This window comes from Bombina bombina, chromosome 2 (genome assembly GCF_027579735.1).
Source record: "Bombina bombina isolate aBomBom1 chromosome 2, aBomBom1.pri, whole genome shotgun sequence".
NCBI lineage: Eukaryota > Metazoa > Chordata > Amphibia > Anura > Bombinatoridae > Bombina > Bombina bombina.
The window spans coordinates 726,011,034-726,029,890 of NC_069500.1; the positions used below are offsets into that span (position 1 = coordinate 726,011,034).

The window sequence follows — 18,857 nt, forward strand, 5'->3', positions numbered from 1 at the left end:
GGGACATGAAACACAACATTTTCATGATTCAGATAGAGCATCCAATTTTAAACAACTTATCAATTTACTTTTATTATCAAATTTGCTTTATTCACATAGTATCCTTTGTTGAAGAAGACATTAACTACTGGGAGCTAGCTGAGCACATATGGTGAGCCAATGATAAGAGGCATTTATGTGCAACCATCAATCAGCAGTTGTCTCCCATGAGTGCATTGCTGCTCCAGAACCTTCCAAAGTATGCTTTTCAACAAAAAAATGCAAAGAGAATTGAGCAAATTAGATACTAGAAATAGATCTAAAGTTTACATAAAACTGCACGCTTTATTTGAATCATGAAACTTTAATTTTAACTTGACTGTCCCTTTAATAGCTAGAATAACAAAGCAAGCTTATCATGTGACTATACTTCCATGCCTTATGGGTAATTTACCCAGACTACTTGCCTGATAAGCAAAACCAAAGTGTGATGGTTCCACAGAGTGAAAACACTGCACACATGTAAACCCTGACCATGTAAAAGCAGCCATTATTAGAGATGTGCAATGTGCTCTCTGGCAATTGGCACCAATATTTTTGTACAAAAGTGCAACACACAAATATCTGTGCAAATCCGTCATTGACACAGAGTGTAGCTTCTTATCCCAGAGAACATGAGCAAGCTTGCTACCGCAGACTTAAAAGATAGCAAAGTCAAAATTAAAACAGTGCATGATATTTAAACAACTTTCCATTTTAATTCTATTATCTAATTTGCTACATTCTCTTTGCATCCTTTGTGAAAAAGCATACCTAGGTAGGTTCAAGAGCAGCAATGCACTACTGAGAGCTAGCTGCTGATCAGTGAATGCACATGATTTATGACATTAGCTCACCTGATGTATTCAGCTAGCCCCCAGTAGTGCATTGCTGCTTAATCAGCAAAGGATCCCAAAAGAATGAAGCAAATCTAATAATAGAAGTAAATTGGAAAGTAGTTTAAAATGTGTGCTCTATCTGAATAATGAAAGACAAATGTTGGGTTTCATGTCCCTTTAAGAAGCAGACCTTACACCTTGAACTGGCTCATTTGGGGTGAATGAGAGCTCTTGCAGAGACATTTGATACATTTAACAATAAGTCAGAAAATAAGCTACAGACCACACTTCCTTATTTCAAACAACTGAAGATAGCACTAAGGAAAGGTGTGCATATGTAGGCACTATCAATTGCAAAGGACAATATACCAACAACTCACAAATATGCCATCATACAAATATATGATGTAATATATTATGTAAATCTATCTAGCAACTGCCCTATTAAAATGTTCACTCAGGGCATATGGAGAAGAAATATGTCACTGGGAAATTCATGGTATTTGACGCGCTCTCATGTTATGAGCAAAACAAGCAAAGTAAAGAGGTACAGTGAAAGTCCTAATTCACAAGCAATTGCACAGAGCAGCACGTACTGGTCTGTGCTTCCATGCCTTACTGTGTGATGACAGATCATCAGTGCATTTTCTACTGTGAACCCTGGTTGGTGGCATTTACTGTAACTCTTTCTGCTGCTGTTCTTCTCACAGTTTCTACTGTCTATGAGACTCAGCCATCATTTTAACAGTGTCTATATCTTTTATATTATTAATGTGATGAGAACATATACCTATATTTTTTCCAGGTATTATTAGTTTCATAGAAAGCATAATGACAAGTTGTAGCACAACAGCCAGCTTTGGTGTAGATCAGAACATTTCAAAACACATGCAAGTATAAACCACATGATTAGGTAATTAATGCAAAGTGCTGAATGAATAGACAAACCCTGTCTATAAAATGTCTTACCTCATTAAAAGATGTTAAATTAAGTTTTTTGGCAATGAACTTCTTTAAATGTAAAACTGTTGCTTGTGCTGAACAACGTATCCATTTTCGCTTTAGTCCACGTAATTTGCTGCTGTTACATTCTAAGCAAATGCTCACCTTTAAGAAAAGGGAATATATGTTGTCATTCCAAAACTAACTCACACTACTAGCAGACTATGGCACTAACGATTTGACAGATACAGGAAACAAATTGGGGATTTTTCACAAATATGACAATGTGGCACCAATTGGTGTATACAATGTTGTAAAATGTACCAGTTAATGTCCATTACCACACACAGGTTGAAACAATGCTCCTTAAGAAATTAAGACAAGTGTCACCTAGAAACAGATCATTTTATGTGGCATGTGCATTGTAAAACAAGAGTTTGTTTCTTTAGTTTGCTTCGTTCTGGCATTCCTATGTCAGAATCAATGATTCTAATAAATTTCTTCTTTACTTCCCTCAAAGCATCGGCTATAAATAGGAGACATTGGAAAAATAAAAGTATATAACATGAACAAAAACATAGGTCACAAAATGTCATCCTACATTGTGTCTGCCTGCAGCTCAGTATTATCCACACCCTGTCCTTACATCCTAAAATTAATAATTAGACTTGTTCTGACAGTCTGCATTGTACAAGCAGGGCAAGGAGGCATAATGAACATTTGTGACTGTTAAAATTAACCATTATTCTAACCTCAATTCAAAAGGTAAAATACAAAAAATATACAAATAATTGGTAGCTACGTAAAGAGGTACAGTTACCATGTCTACTTACGACTATATCATATTAATGATGTGGTTTAACCCTTTGAGGCTCAAGCATACTGTTCATGTGCCTAGCAAGTACTGCTCATGTGTCAATAGTAAAATCGTACTTTGGCATACCGTATCAACTAACTGTATAAATGTGTGGAGTGTGCAGATCATCACCCACGTCTGAATAATGTAAAAGTATGTCAAATGAAACAAAATTAATTTAATTAATGGTAAGCATGTGGGGCTCAATTTAATATTCCCATATCCCTATACAGAGATTCTAGTGCATGGCTCAACAAACCCAGGTGCCAGGTAACCTCTGGCTCCTAGAATTTTACCCCATGATCCTAACTTTTTGGATTATTCTCCATATATGTATATACAAACACCATTGTCTGACTCATAAATATTCTCAATGGCTCCTAAATTGAAAAAAGATTTGTTGACCCCTGTTCTAGTGGTTCCTGGGATGATGATATCTATTGTCCTAGTATCTGCAGTAAGCTTTTACCTGCAAAATCACTAATTCTCCTTCTGCAAGAATGTTTGGTTACATCAAAGTATTTTGTGAGGGTCTCTGGCATATGTGCTTAAGAAAGTGAACATGTATATATTTAGATAGTCTGAATCACCTGTTCATCACTTCTGTGGTAGTCATGATCTTCTTCCTGCTTTTCTTCTGAGGTTTCTTTATTTGTAGTTTCTTCTGATTTTGTTTCCCCTAGAAATATAAATTGCACATAAATAATAACATGTAGACACAGAAACATACCCATTACAATATAGTTATGCTTTCTGCAAAAACAGCATTTCTTCATTTTCACTAGGGGCAAGTAGAAACGTTCCAAAAATCTTCCAGACATCTCAAAATGTAGCAGATACTTTCTGATAACCATTATAACAAAGCATGTGAGGAGCTACTGATACCATCTGCTTTATCCATGTAATAGCCAACTATCCATAAGAGAGAGATCTCAATGAACATTACTGGCTGGTGCTCACCACAACCTGGTTTCCCACAGATATTAAAAATAACTTAAAGGGATATGAAACCCAAATGTTTTCTTTCATAACTCAGATAGAGCATGCAATTTTAAGCAACTTTCTAATTTATTCCTATTATCAAATTTTCTTTGTTCCCTTAGTATCTTTATTTGAAAAAGCAGAAAAGTAAGCTTAGGAGCCGGCCCATTTTTGGTTCAGCACCCTGGGTAGTGCTTGTTGGTTGGTGGCTACTAAGCTTACATTCCTGCTTTTTCAAATAAAGATACCAAGAGAACAAAGAAAATGTGATAATAGGAGTAAATTAAAAAACAAAATTTATGCTTACCTGATAAATTCATTTCTCCTGTAGTGTGGTCAGTCCACGGGTCATCATTACTTCTGGGATATTATCTCCTCCCCTACAGGAAGTGCAAGAGGATTCACCCAGCAGAGCTGCTATATAACTCCTCCCCTCTACGTCACCTCCAGTCATTCGACCAAAGGACCAACGAGAAAGGAGAAGCCCAAGGGTGTAGTGGTGACTGGAGTATAATCCAAAAAATTTTTTAGCCTGCCATAAAAAACAGGGCGGGCCGTGGACTGACCACACTACAGGAGAAATGAATTTATCAGGTAAGCATAAATTTTGTTTTCTCCTGTTAAGTGTGGTCAGTCCACGGGTCATCATTACTTCTGGGATACCAATACCAAAGCAAAAGTACACGGATGACGGGAGGGACAGGCAGGCTCTTTATACGGAGGGAACCACTGCCTGAAGAACCTTTCTCCCAAAAACAGCCTCCGAAGAAGCAAAAGTGTCAAATTTGTAAAATTTGGAAAAAGTATGAAGAGAAGACCAAGTTGCAGCCTTGCAAATCTGTTCAACAGAAGCCTCATTCTTAAAGGCCCAAGTGGAAGCCACAGCTCTAGTAGAATGAGCTGTAATTCTTTCAGGAGGCTGCTGTCCAGCAGTCTCATAGGCTAATCGTATTATGCTACGAAGCCAAAACGAGAGAGAGGTAGCCGAAGCTTTTTGACCTCTCCTCTGGCCAGAATAAACGACAAACAGGGAAGACGTTTGACGAAACTCCTTAGTTGCCTGTAGATAAAATTTCAGGGCACGGACTACATCTAGATTGTGTAGCAGACGTTCCTTCTTCGAGGAAGGATTAGGACACAAGGATGGAACAACAATCTCTTGATTGATATTCCTGTTAGTGACCACCTTAGGTAGGAACCCAGGTTTAGTACGCAGAACTACCTTGTCTGAATGAAAAATCAGATAAGGAGAATCACAATGTAAGGCAGATAACTCAGAGACTCTTCGAGCCGAGGAAATAGCCATTAAAAACAGAACTTTCCAAGATAACAACTTGATATCAATGGAATGAAGGGGTTCAAACGGAACACCCTGTAAAACATTAAGAACTAAGTTCAAACTCCATGGCGGAGCAACAGTTTTAAACACAGGCTTGATCCTAGCTAAAGCCTGACAAAAAGCTTGAACGTCCGGAACTTCTGACAGACGTTTGTGTAAAAGAATGGACAGAGCTGAAATCTGTCCCTTTAAAGAACTAGCGGATAACCCCTTTTCTAAACCTTCTTGTAGAAAAGACAATATCCTTGGAATCCTAACCTTACTCCATGAGTAACTCTTGGATTCGCACCAATATAAGTATTTACGCCATATCTTATGGTAAATCCTTCTGGTAACAGGCTTCCTAGCCTGTATTAAGGTATCAATAACTGGCTCAGAAAACCCACGTTTTGATAAAATCAAGCGTTCAATTTCCAAGCAGTCAGCTTCAGAGAAGTTAGATTTTGATGTTTGAATGGACCCTGGATCAGAAGGTCCTGTTTCAGAGGTAGAGACCAAGGCGGACAGGATGACATGTCCACTAGATCTGCATACCAAGTCCTGCGTGGCCATGCAGGTGCTATTAGAATCACTGATGCTCTCTCCTGTTTGATTCTGGCAATCAATCGAGGAAGCATCGGGAAGGGTGGAAACACATAAGCCATCCCGAAGGTCCAAGGTGCTGTCAAAGCATCTATCAGAACCGCTCCCGGATCCCTGGATCTGGACCCGTAGCGAGGAAGCTTGGCGTTCTGACGAGACGCCATGAGATCTATCTCTGGTTTGCCCCAACGTCGAAGTATCTGGGCAAAGACCTCCGGATGAAGTTCCCACTCCCCCGGATGAAAAGTCTGACGACTTAAGAAATCCGCCTCCCAGTTCTCCACTCCCGGGATGTGGATTGCAGACAGGTGGCAAGAGTGAGACTCTGCCCAGCGAATTATCTTTGATACTTCCATCATTGCTAGGGAGCTTCTTGTCCCTCCCTGATGGTTGATGTAAGCTACAGTCGTGATGTTGTCCGATTGAAACCTGATGAACCCCCGAGTTGTTAACTGGGGCCAAGCCAGAAGGGCATTGAGAACTGCTCTCAATTCCAGAATGTTTATTGGAAGGAGACTCTCCTCCTGATTCCATAGTCCCTGAGCCTTCAGAGAATTCCAGACAGCGCCCCAACCTAGTAGGCTGGCGTCTGTTGTTACAATTGTCCAGTCTGGCCTGCTGAATGGCATCCCCCTGGACAGGTGTGGCCGATAAAGCCACCATAGAAGAGAGTTTCTGGTCTCTTGATTCAGATTCAGAGTGGGGGACAAATCTGAGTAATCCCCATTCCACTGACTTAGCATGCACAATTGCAGCGGTCTGAGATGTAGGCGTGCAAAAGGTACTACGTCCATTGCCGCTACCATTAAGCCGATCACCTCCATGCATTGAGCTACTGACGGGTGTTGAATGGAATGAAGGACACGGCATGCATTTTGAAGCTTTGTTAACCTGTCTTCTGTCAGGTAAATCTTCATTTCTACAGAATCTATCAGAGTCCCCAAGAAGGGAACTCTTGTGAGTGGAAAGAGAGAACTCTTCTTTTCGTTCACCTTCCATCCATGCGACCTTAGAAATGCCAGTACTAACTCTGTATGAGACTTGGCAGTTTGAAAGCTTGAAGCTTGTATCAGAATGTCATCTAGGTACGGAGCTACCGAAATTCCTCGCGGTCTTAGTACCGCCAGAAGAGTACCCAGAACCTTTGTGAAGATTCTTGGAGCCGTAGCCAGTCCGAATGGAAGAGCTACAAACTGGTAATGCCTGTCTAGAAAGGCAAACCTTAGATACCGGTAATGATTTCTGTGAATCGGTATGTGAAGGTAAGCATCCTTTAAATCCACTGTGGTCATGTACTGACCCTCTTGGATCATGGGCAAAATTGTTCGAATCGTTTCCATCTTGAATTTGTTTAGGATCTTTAAATCCAAGATTGGCCTGAAAGTTCCCTCTTTTTTGGGAACTACAAACAGATTTGAGTAAAACCCTTGTCCTTGTTCCGACCGCGGAACTGGATGGATCACTCCCATTAATAAAAGATCTTGTACGCAGCGTAGGAACGCTGCTTTCTTTATTTGGTTTGTTGATAACCTTGACAGATGAAATCTCCCTCTTGGGGGAGAGGATTTGAAGTCCAGAAGGTATCCCTGAGATATGATCTCTAACGCCCAGGGATCCTGAACATCTCTTGCCCAAGCCTGGGCGAAGAGAGAAAGTCTGCCCCCTACTAGATCTGGTCCCGGATCGGGGGCCCTCGATTCATGCTGTCTTAGGGGCAGCAGCAGGTTTCCTGGCCTGCTTGCCCTTGTTCCAGGACTGGTTAGGTTTCCAGCCTTGTCTGTAGCGAGCAACAGCTCCTTCCTGTTTTGGTACAGAGGAGGTTGATGCTGTTCCTGCTTTGAAATTACGAAAGGAACGAAAATTAGACTGTCTAGCCCTAGGTTTGGCTTTGTCCTGAGGCAGGGCATGGCCTTTACCTCCTGTAATGTCAGCGATAATCTCCTTCAACCCGGGCCCGAACAAGGTTTGCCCTTTGAAAGGTATATTAAGCAATTTAGATTTAGAAGTAACATCAGCTGACCAGGATTTTAGCCACAGTGCTCTGCGTGCCTGAATGGCAAATCCGGAATTCTTAGCCGTAAGTTTAGTTAAATGTACTACGGCATCTGAAATAAATGAGTTAGCTAACTTAAGGGCTTTAAGTTTGTCTGTAATCTCATCTAGTGTAGATGATTGAAGTGTCTCTTCCAGAGACTCAAACCAAAATGCTGCTGCAGCCGTGACAGGCGCAATACATGCAAGAGGTTGCAATATAAAACCTTGTTGAACAAACATTTTCTTAAGGTAACCCTCTAATTTTTTATCCATTGGATCTGAAAAGGCACAGCTATCCTCCACCGGGATAGTGGTACGCTTAGCTAAAGTAGAAACTGCTCCCTCCACCTTAGGGACCGTTTGCCATAAGTCCCGTGTGGTGGCGTCTATTGGAAACATTTTTCTAAATATCGGAGGGGGTGAGAACGGTACACCGGGCCTATCCCACTCCTTAGTAACAATTTCAGTAAGTCTCTTAGGTATAGGAAAAACATCAGTACTCGCCGGTACCGCAAAATATTTATCCAACCTACACATTTTCTCTGGTATTGCAACTGTGTTACAATCATTCAGAGCCGCTAACACCTCCCCTAGTAATACACGGAGGTTTTCCAGCTTAAATTTAAAATTTGAAATATCTGAATCCAATCTATTTGGATCAGAACCGTCACCCACAGAATGAAGTTCTCCGTCCTCATGTTCTGCCGCCTGTGACGCAGTGTCTGACATGGCCCTAATATTATCAGCGCACTCTGTTCTCACCCCAGAGTGATCACGCTTGCCTCTAAGTTCTGGTAATTTAGCCAAAACATCAGTCATAACAGTAGCCATATCCTGTAATGTGATTTGAAATGGCCGCCCAGATGTACTCGGCGCTACAATATCACGCACCTCCCGAGCGGGAGATGTAGGTACTGACACGTGAGGCGAGTTAGTCGGCATAACTCTCCCCTCGTTGTCTGGTGAAATATGTTCAATTTGCACAGATTGACTTTTATTTAAAGTAGCATCAATACAGTTAGTACATAAATTTCTATTGGGCTCCACTTTGGCATTAGCACATATAGCACATGTATCTTCCTCTGAATCAGACATGTTTAACACACTAGCAATTAACTAGCAACTTGGAAATGCTTTTTTAAATGATTTACAATAATATGAAAACGAACTGTGCCTATAAGAAGCACAGAAAAAATTATGAAAATAATTAAGTTATAGCATCAAATCTTTGTAAGAAATAAACAATTTTAGCAAAGGATTGTTCCCATTAGCAAGGATAACTAACCCTGGCAGCAGAAAAAATACACAAACAAACGTTTTTTATCACAGTCAACTACACTCTTCACAGCTCTGCTGTGATGATTACCTCCCTCAAAAAAGGCTTTGGAGATCCCTGAGTTCTGTAGAGATGAACCGGATCATGCAGGAAGAAAATGAACCTCTGACTGAGTTTTTTGATGCGTAGTAAAAGCGCCAAAAATGGCCCCTCCCCCTCACACATCACAGTGAGAGAGATCAGTGAACTGCTTTAAATTAAACAAAACTATTGCCAAGTGGAAAAAATAGTGCCCAAAACATTTTTTCACCCAGTACCTCAGAGAAATAAACGTTTTTACATGCCAGCAAAAAAACGTTTAACCTCAATAAATTAATTGTTATTTAAAACCTATTGCAAGTCCCTGCAAATTAGGTTAAGTCTATGCATACAGTATAAATCCAGTGAAGTACCATCCCCCAGAATACTGAAGTGTAAAATATACATACATGACAGCCTGATACCAGCTACATCTACTGCATTTAAGGCTGAGTTTACATTATAACGGTATGGCAGGATTTTCTCATCAATTCCATGTCAGAAAATAACAAACTGCTACATACCTCTTTGCAGATTAATCTGCCCGCTGTCCCCTGATCTGAAGTTTACCTCTCCTCAGATGGCCGAGAAACAGCAATATGATCTTAACTACTCCGGCTAAAATCATAGAAAAAAACTCAGGTAGATTCTTCTTCAAATTCTACCAGAGAATGAATAACACACTCCGGTGCTATTATAAAATAACAAACTTTTGATTGAAGGTAATAAACTAATTAAATCACCACAGTCCTCTCACACATCCTATCTATTCGTTGGGTGCAAGAGAATGACTGGAGGTGACATAGAGGGGAGGAGCTATATAGCAGCTCTGCTGGGTGAATCCTCTTGCACTTCCTGTAGGGGAGGAGATAATATCCCAGAAGTAATGATGACCCGTGGACTGACCACACTTAACAGGAGAAAGTTGCTTAAAATGGCATACTCTATCTGAATCATGAAAGAAACATTTTGGGTTTCATATCCCTTTAATAATATTATTATTACGGGTAAATGGAAAGCCTTTTTAAAATCATTCCATTCAAACCAACACATAAATATACTTGGGCCTGCTGTTTGAGTATTTTTTGCTAAATATTACAGCTGAAACCCATTAATAACATATGGTTTAACTTATATCTTTGTGTTTAGAAAAAGAGAAATGTCTCTCATAGTAATTTGTTTGTTATTACCTTCAAGTGATAGTCTTTTTAGAAGGGATATTGAGATATTGGTAATTAATTAATACAGATTTAAAGATTTAAGTTTTTGTTTATCATTTTTCTATGTATGTTTGTTTAAAAGCAATAAAATAACTAAGATATGGGCCAATTAGCCTGGCCCCACTGCATGAGCAACAATAATAGCCTCCCTAACATCCAATGAACACCCACTACACTATCAAGCATTTCCAGTAAAACATCCGCAACACCCAAGGAATGCCCCACTATGCAATCCCCACCTTTAATCTCAAACACCACCCAAGGATCCCATCACAGTGAGATCCCCAATACTTAGAAAGTCACCTAATGCAGCTTCATATAATTTAAGAAACCAGCCGAATAAAGATCCACACCACAATAGACCTAAATAAAATGTTAAAGCAGAAAATTACCCCCTTTGCAATGTTCCAATAAAATCTAAACCAACCTTTGAAAACACCCCTCTGCCAAACACCTCAATGTCGCTAGTTAAAGGGACCTTAAACACTTGGTGCTTTTGTGTCAAAATTGTGCTTTGTCATTTTTGAGAGGTCAAAAAGAAAAATCTGTAACCTAGGTCTTCAAAGTGCTATAAAATGTCTAAACCAGCTATTTGATTTGCAGTATTTGCAGAGTACAGAATTTAGTTTTTGGCCTCACTGGGGAGTGTGGGACAAATCACAATTTTTACACAAAAGCACAAAATATAAAGCCCTTTTAAAGTCCAGGAAAATAAACTTTCTTCAGACTTTTCTGGCCATTAGTATCAATCTTTTAAAGGGACATAATACTCATATGCTAAATCACTTGAAACTGATGCAGTATAACTGTAAAAAGCTGACAGGAGAATATCACCTGAGCATCTCTATGTAAAAAAGGAAGATATTTTACCTCACAATATCCTCAGCTCAGCAGAGTAACGTCTGTGTAAAAAGTTATACTCAGCTACTCCCAGCTGCAGGTAAAAAAAAGAAGAAATGAACTGCAGCCAATCAGCATCAGTAGTGCTGAGGTCATGAACTCTTTTACTGTGATCTCATGAGATTTCACTTAACTCTCATGAGATTTCATTGTAAACTGAATAGGGAAATAATATGAGAGTGCACGAGGCTCATCCCCTAAGCTGACCCAGGACAGACACACTAAAATGCTGCTTATAAATCCTTTACAATGGGATGTGGCTACCGAGGAACTTTGAGGTAAAATATCTTTCTTTTTTACATAGAGATGTTCAGGAGATATTTTCTAGTCAGCTTTTTACAGCTATGCTGCATCACTTTCAAGTGTTTAAACATTTGGGTATTATGGCCCTTTAACTGCTACATGGCTTGATCACAATCTGGCCCCATGTTTGCAAAAAATAAATCCACACTTAACGTTAATATATAAATATATATATATATATATATAAATATATATATATATATATATATATATATATCCAGTAAATTATTTCTAAATAAAATTTCAACAATTAAATTAAATATCTGATCACTCAAAATGGCTACACAAGTCGCTTTATTACTGGCTTTCAAAAGAGTAAAACATAATATGTTGTGTATTCTGCCTTATCACTTTAAAAGCATGGATTTATTTTGTTTTAAATATTTCACTGCTAACAACAAAAGTATTGATGGGAACAGAACAGCATTTATTTAGAGATTGACAAGTCCCCTTATATAATTTAATGTACATCTCAAAACAATGATTTAGTAAGCATTTCAGTTCCCAAAGTTGCATTTTAACAAATACACATTACAAAAAGCCACCCCAGAATCTCACCATTCCGATGGGCTTCTACTGTTGGTTTTACAGTGCAAATTTCCGCCTTGATATCGCCAGGAACTTCCATGCCAAGTTTGTGGTAAAATTCTCTTTGTTTACGTAATTCGGCTGTTAAAATAATGTTACAGACTTTAACCCACAAAAAAAAAAGTTACATTTGTTTTAAAAAAACAAAAGAAACAGATACTAAGTCAAGAAAACTCAAAAATACAGAAAATACAAGGGAAACACCATTACCAATAAGAGTACATCCCAAGTATATTAACTGCAGCTAAATTTATAGTACAGAACATTCTGGTACAAATATAAAATGCTTTGTTAGAGCACTTATTAGAACACTTGTTTTAAGTAAAATCCTTCTCATACTAAGTGTTTAACCTCTGCAAGGTGGTCAGATACAAAAATAGCTCTGTTCCCACAACAACTCCAGTGAAATGTCAGATTTGGATACAGACAGCATTCATATATACTCAATGCAACAACTGTGATGACCGACACACAAGTTAGATAAATGAAACAAAATTGAGTACACCTGAGATTTCCAATTAGCCTAATTCCAGGAACATGGTTATAAAATGACCTGTGAACACCAGAACATTCTTAATTTTAGACCTATGAGCTGTGTCTATCTGCTTGTCTGTATCATGAAATCCACTTGGGGGAAAAATTGCCAGAGGAATTGAAAAATCTGATTGTGAGATTTCACAAAGATTAAAAAGGATACAGGAAGATTGGTGACCAACTAAACATCAGTTGAAACATAGCTGCAGCAGTAATTAGGAGGTATAGAATGAGCCATAGTACCGCTAATCAGAGCCACAGTGGCCGTCCTCTTAAAATGACACCACGGACAGTGCGCTTCTTGCACAATCTAGCTTTGAAAAAAAATAAATGGGCAAGTGCTTCAGGGGTTATCAATGGAAAACAGAATTTATGTTTACCTGATAAATTACTTTCTCCAACGGTGTGTCCGGTCCACGGCGTCATCCTTACTTGTGGGATATTCTCTTCCCCAACAGGAAATGGCAAAGAGCCCAGCAAAGCTGGTCACATGATCCCTCCTAGGCTCCGCCTACCCCAGTCATTCGACCGACGTTAAGGAGGAATATTTGCATAGGAGAAACCATATGTTACCGTGGTGACTGTAGTTAAAGAAAATAAATTATCAGACCTGATTAAAAAAACCAGGGCGGGCCGTGGACCGGACACACCGTTGGAGAAAGTAATTTATCAGGTAAACATAAATTCTGTTTTCTCCAACATAGGTGTGTCCGGTCCACGGCGTCATCCTTACTTGTGGGAACCAATACCAAAGCTTTAGGACACGGATGAAGGGAGGGAGCAAATCAGGTCACCTAAATGGAAGGCACCACGGCTTGCAAAACCTTTCTCCCAAAAATAGCCTCAGAAGAAGCAAAAGTATCAAACTTGTAAAATTTGGTAAAAGTGTGCAGTGAAGACCAAGTCGCTGCCCTACATATCTGATCAACAGAAGCCTCGTTCTTGAAGGCCCATGTGGAAGCCACAGCCCTAGTGGAGTGAGCTGTGATTCTTTCAGGAGGCTGCCGTCCGGCAGTCTCATAAGCCAATCGGATAATGCTTTTAATCCAGAAGGAGAGAGAGGTAGAAGTTGCTTTTTGACCTCTCCGTTTACCAGAATAAACAACAAACAAAGACAAGTTTGTCTGAAATCCTTAGTAGCTGCTAAGTAAAATTTGAGAGCACGAACTACATCCAAGTTGTGCAACAAACGTTCCTTCTTTGAAACTGGATTAGGACACAAAGAAGGCACAACTATCTCCTGGTTAATGTTTTTGTTAGAAACAACTTTTGGAAGAAAACCAGGTTTAGTACGCAAAACCACCTTATCTGCATGGAACACCAGATAAGGAGAAGAACACTGCAGAGCAGATAATTCTGAAACTCTTCTAGCAGAAGAAATTGCAACCAAAAACAAAACTTTCCAAGATAATAACTTAATATCAACGGAATGTAAGGGTTCAAACGGAACCCCCTGAAGAACTGAAAGAACTAGGTTGAGACTCCAAGGAGGAGTCAAAATTTTGTAAACAGGCTTGATTCTAACCAGAGCCTGAACAAAGGCTAGAACATCTGGCACAGCTGCCAGCTTTTTGTGAAGTAACACAGACAAGGCAGAAATCTGTCCCATCAAGGAACTTGCAGATAATCCTTTTTCCAATCCTTCTCGAAGGAAGGATAGACTCTTAGGAATCTTAACCTTGTCCCAAGGGAATCCTGCAGATTCACACCAACAGATATACCAAATTATGTGGTAATTTTTCTGGCTACAGGCTTTCAGGCCTGAACAAGAGTATTAATAACAGAATCTGAGAACCCTCGCTTTGATAAGATCAAGCGTTCAATCTCCAAGCAGTCAGCTGGAGTGGGTCGAACGGACCTAGAACAAGAAGGTCTCTCAAAGGTAGCTTCCATGGTGGAGCCGATGACATATTCACCAGATCTGCATACCAAGTCCTGCGTGGCCACGCAGGAGCTATCAAAATCACCGACGCCCTCTCCTGATTGATCCTGGCTACCAGCCTGGGGATGAGAGGAAACGGCGGGAACACATAAGCTAGTTTGAAGGTCCAAGGTGCTACTAGTGCATCCACTAGAGCCGCCTTGGGATCCCTGGATCTGTACCCGTAGTGAGGAACTCTGAAGTTCTGACGAGAGGCCATCAGATCCATGTCTGGAATGCCCCACGGTTGAGTGACTTGGGCAAAGATTTCCGGATGGAGTTCCCACTCCCCCGGATGCAATGTCTGACGACTCAGAAAATCTGCTTCCCAATTTTCCACTCCTGGGATGTGGATAGCAGACAGGTGGCAGGAGTGAGACTCCGCCCATAGAATGATTTTGGTCACTTCTTCCATCGCTAGGGAACTCCTTGTTCCCCCCTGATGGTTGATGTATGAACTTGGCCCTCGCTAGCTGAGGCCAAGCTTTGAGAGCATTGAATATCGCTCTCAGTTCCAGAATATTTATCGGTAGAAGAGATTCTACCCGAGACCAAAGACCCTGAGCTTTCAGGGATCCCCAGACCGCGCCCCAGCCCATCAGACTGGCGTCGGTCGTGACAATGACCCACTCTGGTCTGCGGAAGGTCATCCCTTGTGACAGGTTGTCCAGGGACAGCCACCAACGGAATGAGTCTCTGGTCCTCTGATTTACTTGTATCTTCGGAGACAAGTCTGAATAGTCCCCATACCACTGACTGAGCATGAACAGTTGTAATGGTCTTAGATGAATGCGCACAAAAGGAACTATGTCCATTGCCGCTACCATCAAACCTATCACTTCCATGCACTGCGCTATGGAAGGAAGAGGAACGGAATGAAGTATCCGACAAGAGTCTAGAAGTTTTGTTTTTCTGGCTTCTGTCAGAAAAATCCTCATTTCAAAGGAGTCTATTATAGTTCCCAAGAAGGGAACCCTCGTTGACGGAGATAGAGAACTCTTTTCCACGTTCACTTTCCATCCGTGAGATCTGAGAAAGGCCAGGACAATGTCCGTGTGAGCCTTTACTTGAGGAAGGGACGACGCTCGAATCAGAATGTCGTCCAAGTAAGGTACTACAGCAATGCCCCTTGGTCTTAGCACCGCCAGAAGGGACCCTAGTACCTATGAGAAAATCCTCAAAAACAAGTGCGCCATACCGGCGCGAAAATGAGGCTCTGACTATGATTAGGGAAAGCCCCTAAAGAATAAGGTGTCTAAAACAGTGCCTGCCGATATAATCATATCAAAATACCCAGAATAAATGATTCCTCAAGGCTAAATATGTGTTAATAATGAATCGATTTAGCCCAGAAAAAGTCTACAGTCTTAATAAGCCCTTGTGAAGCCCTTATTTACTATCTTAATAAACATGGCTTACCGGATCCCATAGGGAAAATGACAGCTTCCAGCATTACATCGTCTTGTTAGAATGTGTCATACCTCAAGCAGTAAGAGACTGCACACTGTTCCCCCAACTGAAGTTAATTGCTCTCAACAGTCCTGTGTGGAACAGCCATGGATTTTAGTTACGGTGCTAAAATCATTTTCCTCATACAAACAGAAATCTTCATCTCTTTTCTGTTTCTGAGTAAATAGTACATACCAGCACTATTTTAAAATAACAAACTCTTGATTGAATAATAAAAACTACAGTTAAACACTAAAAAACTCTAAGCCATCTCCGTGGAGATGTTGCCTGTACAACGGCAAAGAGAATGACTGGGGTAGGCGGAGCCTAGGAGGGATCATGTGACCAGCTTTGCTGGGCTCTTTGCCATTTCCTGTTGGGGAAGAGAATATCCCACAAGTAAGGATGACGCCGTGGACCGGACACACCTATGTTGGAGAAATTGGAGTTTCTGTGGCAGCCCAGACAGTGCAAAAGGACATTGCATAACGCTCATCTCTATGGATGATGTCCAAGAAAAAAATAGGATAGATAGGGTCCAGCATGTTTAACGTGAACCTGGTCAGGATTATTACAGTGAATGCATAGTCCCAACTAGGGTTGCCACCTCAGCCATGTTTTCCTTGACACTTATAAGTTACACATGCTGCAGGGTGTGCAGGGAGGAATATGAATAGTGCATATAGATAGTGCTGTCCAGAAACACAATACATGTTCCTCCCTCCACACCCTGCAGCATGTGTAACTCATAAGTGTCCAGGAAAATATGGCTGAGGTGGCAACCCTAGTCCCAACTGAAGCACGGAGATGTGAGCGTGATGCTATGGGGCTGTATGAGTGCACAAGGTGTTGGGGAGATGACAGTTATAGATTACATGAATGCCTGTGGATATGCCAAAATACTGGGTGACAAGATGACTCCCGTCTCCAGAAGCTTGACAGAAGAGGAATATTCCAGTATGATAACGATCCAAATGACACTGCCAAAATCACAAGTGAGTTTCTAAAGAAAAAAAAAGTGAAAACAATGACCAAGTCTGTCGCCTGACTTGAATCCAATAGAACACGATTGGGGTATTTGAAATTGAAAGGAAGAGCAAAACAACCCCTCCAGCAAAGAGCAGCTGAAAAAAATAGTTTCTAAAGGATGGCAGAACATAGCTGCAGAAATGTGTGCATCACTGGTACCCTCCAAGCCAAGGAGGACTGAGTCTGCCATCAAAAATAAAGGTGGCCATGCAAAGTATTGAAAAAATAAAATATTTGAATCTCTGTAATGAAAGGTGAACTGACGTTTGTTGCACTGACTTCCTACAACCGGAATGGTTTTAATATAGTAAATCCAAACTGTTTGTTTTTAATATTACATAAAAGCAAATACCCTACTTAGAGGTAATGCAATTACTTTTGAATCATTTTAAATTAAAGTTATATATCAGAAGGTCTCTCTCTCTCTCTCTTTCTGGAAGGGTTAAATGAAAAACACAAAGTAAACAAGGGATTTTGTTTAAAAATAAAATGTTACTTATTAAAATAGTGTATTTTATTTGTATGCTAGAAAGTCAGTTAAAACACACAGCCAGGTGGCAAAATACTGCAGGGTAACAATACCACGGGGATAGCCATTTATTAGTATGTGTGTGCAATTAGAGAGGGCTGACAAGTTATTTTGATAGAGGAGTTTTCAGACCAACATAAAGCAACTACCAATTTCCAAAGAATGTTAACACTATACAGTTGCTAACTGCCACACAAAGTATAGCAATAGAAATTAAATGAAAAGCAAAGTCAAATAAAACTTTTATGATTCATATAGAGCATGTGATACAACTTTCCAATTGTCTTATCTCATTTGTTTTATCCTTTGTTTTAATGTCCCTTTAATGAATCAGTCCTTCTGTGATGGAGTCTTGGCAAAACTGTATGTCCTGAGCTTTACAGAGCTGAAGTATAAGACAAGGACTTTCAGAAGCTCATTCGATCAATAAAATGGTGACACACAAAATAACCACATGTAAGGATGCAACCCCAGGAGCAATGGAAAGAAATAAAATGTTCAGATAAACTACAGACTCTTTCAGCCTATACTCTAAATCCAGAATGATTTAGACTTGCAGGGAGATAAAAAAAAGAAACACTGCATATTTTCGAGAGTATTTGCTTATGCATCCTTTAAAAGGTCAGTAATGTAAAAATAAAAAACTTTCATGGTTTAGATAGAAAATGCAATTTTAAACAACTGTCAAATGTACCCCCATTATCAAATTGGCTTTGTTTATTTGTATCCTTTGTTGAAAGGTAAGTCTAGGTAGGCTTACATTGGCTCAGGAGTGTGTAGGTGTCTTTACTACTCTATAGCAGCAGTGGTTGCAACAATTTATAACTGCTACATAAAATATTGCAAAACACTGCTGACGTGGAGTACTAAAGATGTATACACTCTTGAGCCAATATAAGCCTACCTAGACTTACTTTTCAACAAACAAAGAGAAGAAAGCAAATTTGATTATAGAATTAAATTAGAAAGTTGTTTAAAAATGTATGCTCTGTCTAAATCATGCATGTCTAATTATGACTTTACTGTCCCTTTAAGCAAATGGACTAATATTGCTTGGTTTCTTGTGTAGCAAAAATCAAGCAAACAGCTTTTATCTGTGCCTGAACCCCTTATAAATGCTTCTATTCAACAACAAACATTGTTATAAAAAGTATGTCTAAAAAAGAATCTGTGAAATTGCTTCTTTGTATGCTAATGCTGTATAGTTGTTGCAGGGTGCTCAGATGAAGAATGGAAAACAAGTAGATTTGTGACATGTTGTTTCTGAAGAGCAAATTCACATAATACACTAACGATATGGTGGCAGCCTAAAAAAATGCAAGTGGCTACTGCTTCTTGTAACAATATACACACCTGACAAAGAGTGTCATGTAACAATATACACACCTGACAAAGAGTGTCATGTAACAATATAAACACCTGACAAAGAGTGCCATGTA

The 18,857-nt window shown here is 39.9% G+C and overlaps 1 protein-coding gene across 1 annotated transcript in view; it reads right to left on the bottom strand.

Annotated features, from left to right (window-relative positions):
* Positions 1-18,857, bottom strand: part of PCGF3 (polycomb group ring finger 3) — a 299,567-nt gene that overhangs the window by 38,346 nt on the left and 242,364 nt on the right. Inside the window, exons 5-7 of the mRNA XM_053702738.1 lie at positions 11,927-12,037; positions 3,246-3,334; positions 1,827-1,964 (exon numbers count right to left, since the gene is read on the bottom strand). Of these exons, the coding sequence (XP_053558713.1) occupies positions 1,827-1,964; positions 3,246-3,334; positions 11,927-12,037 (338 nt within the window). The remainder of the gene's footprint in view (positions 1-1,826; positions 1,965-3,245; positions 3,335-11,926; positions 12,038-18,857) is intronic.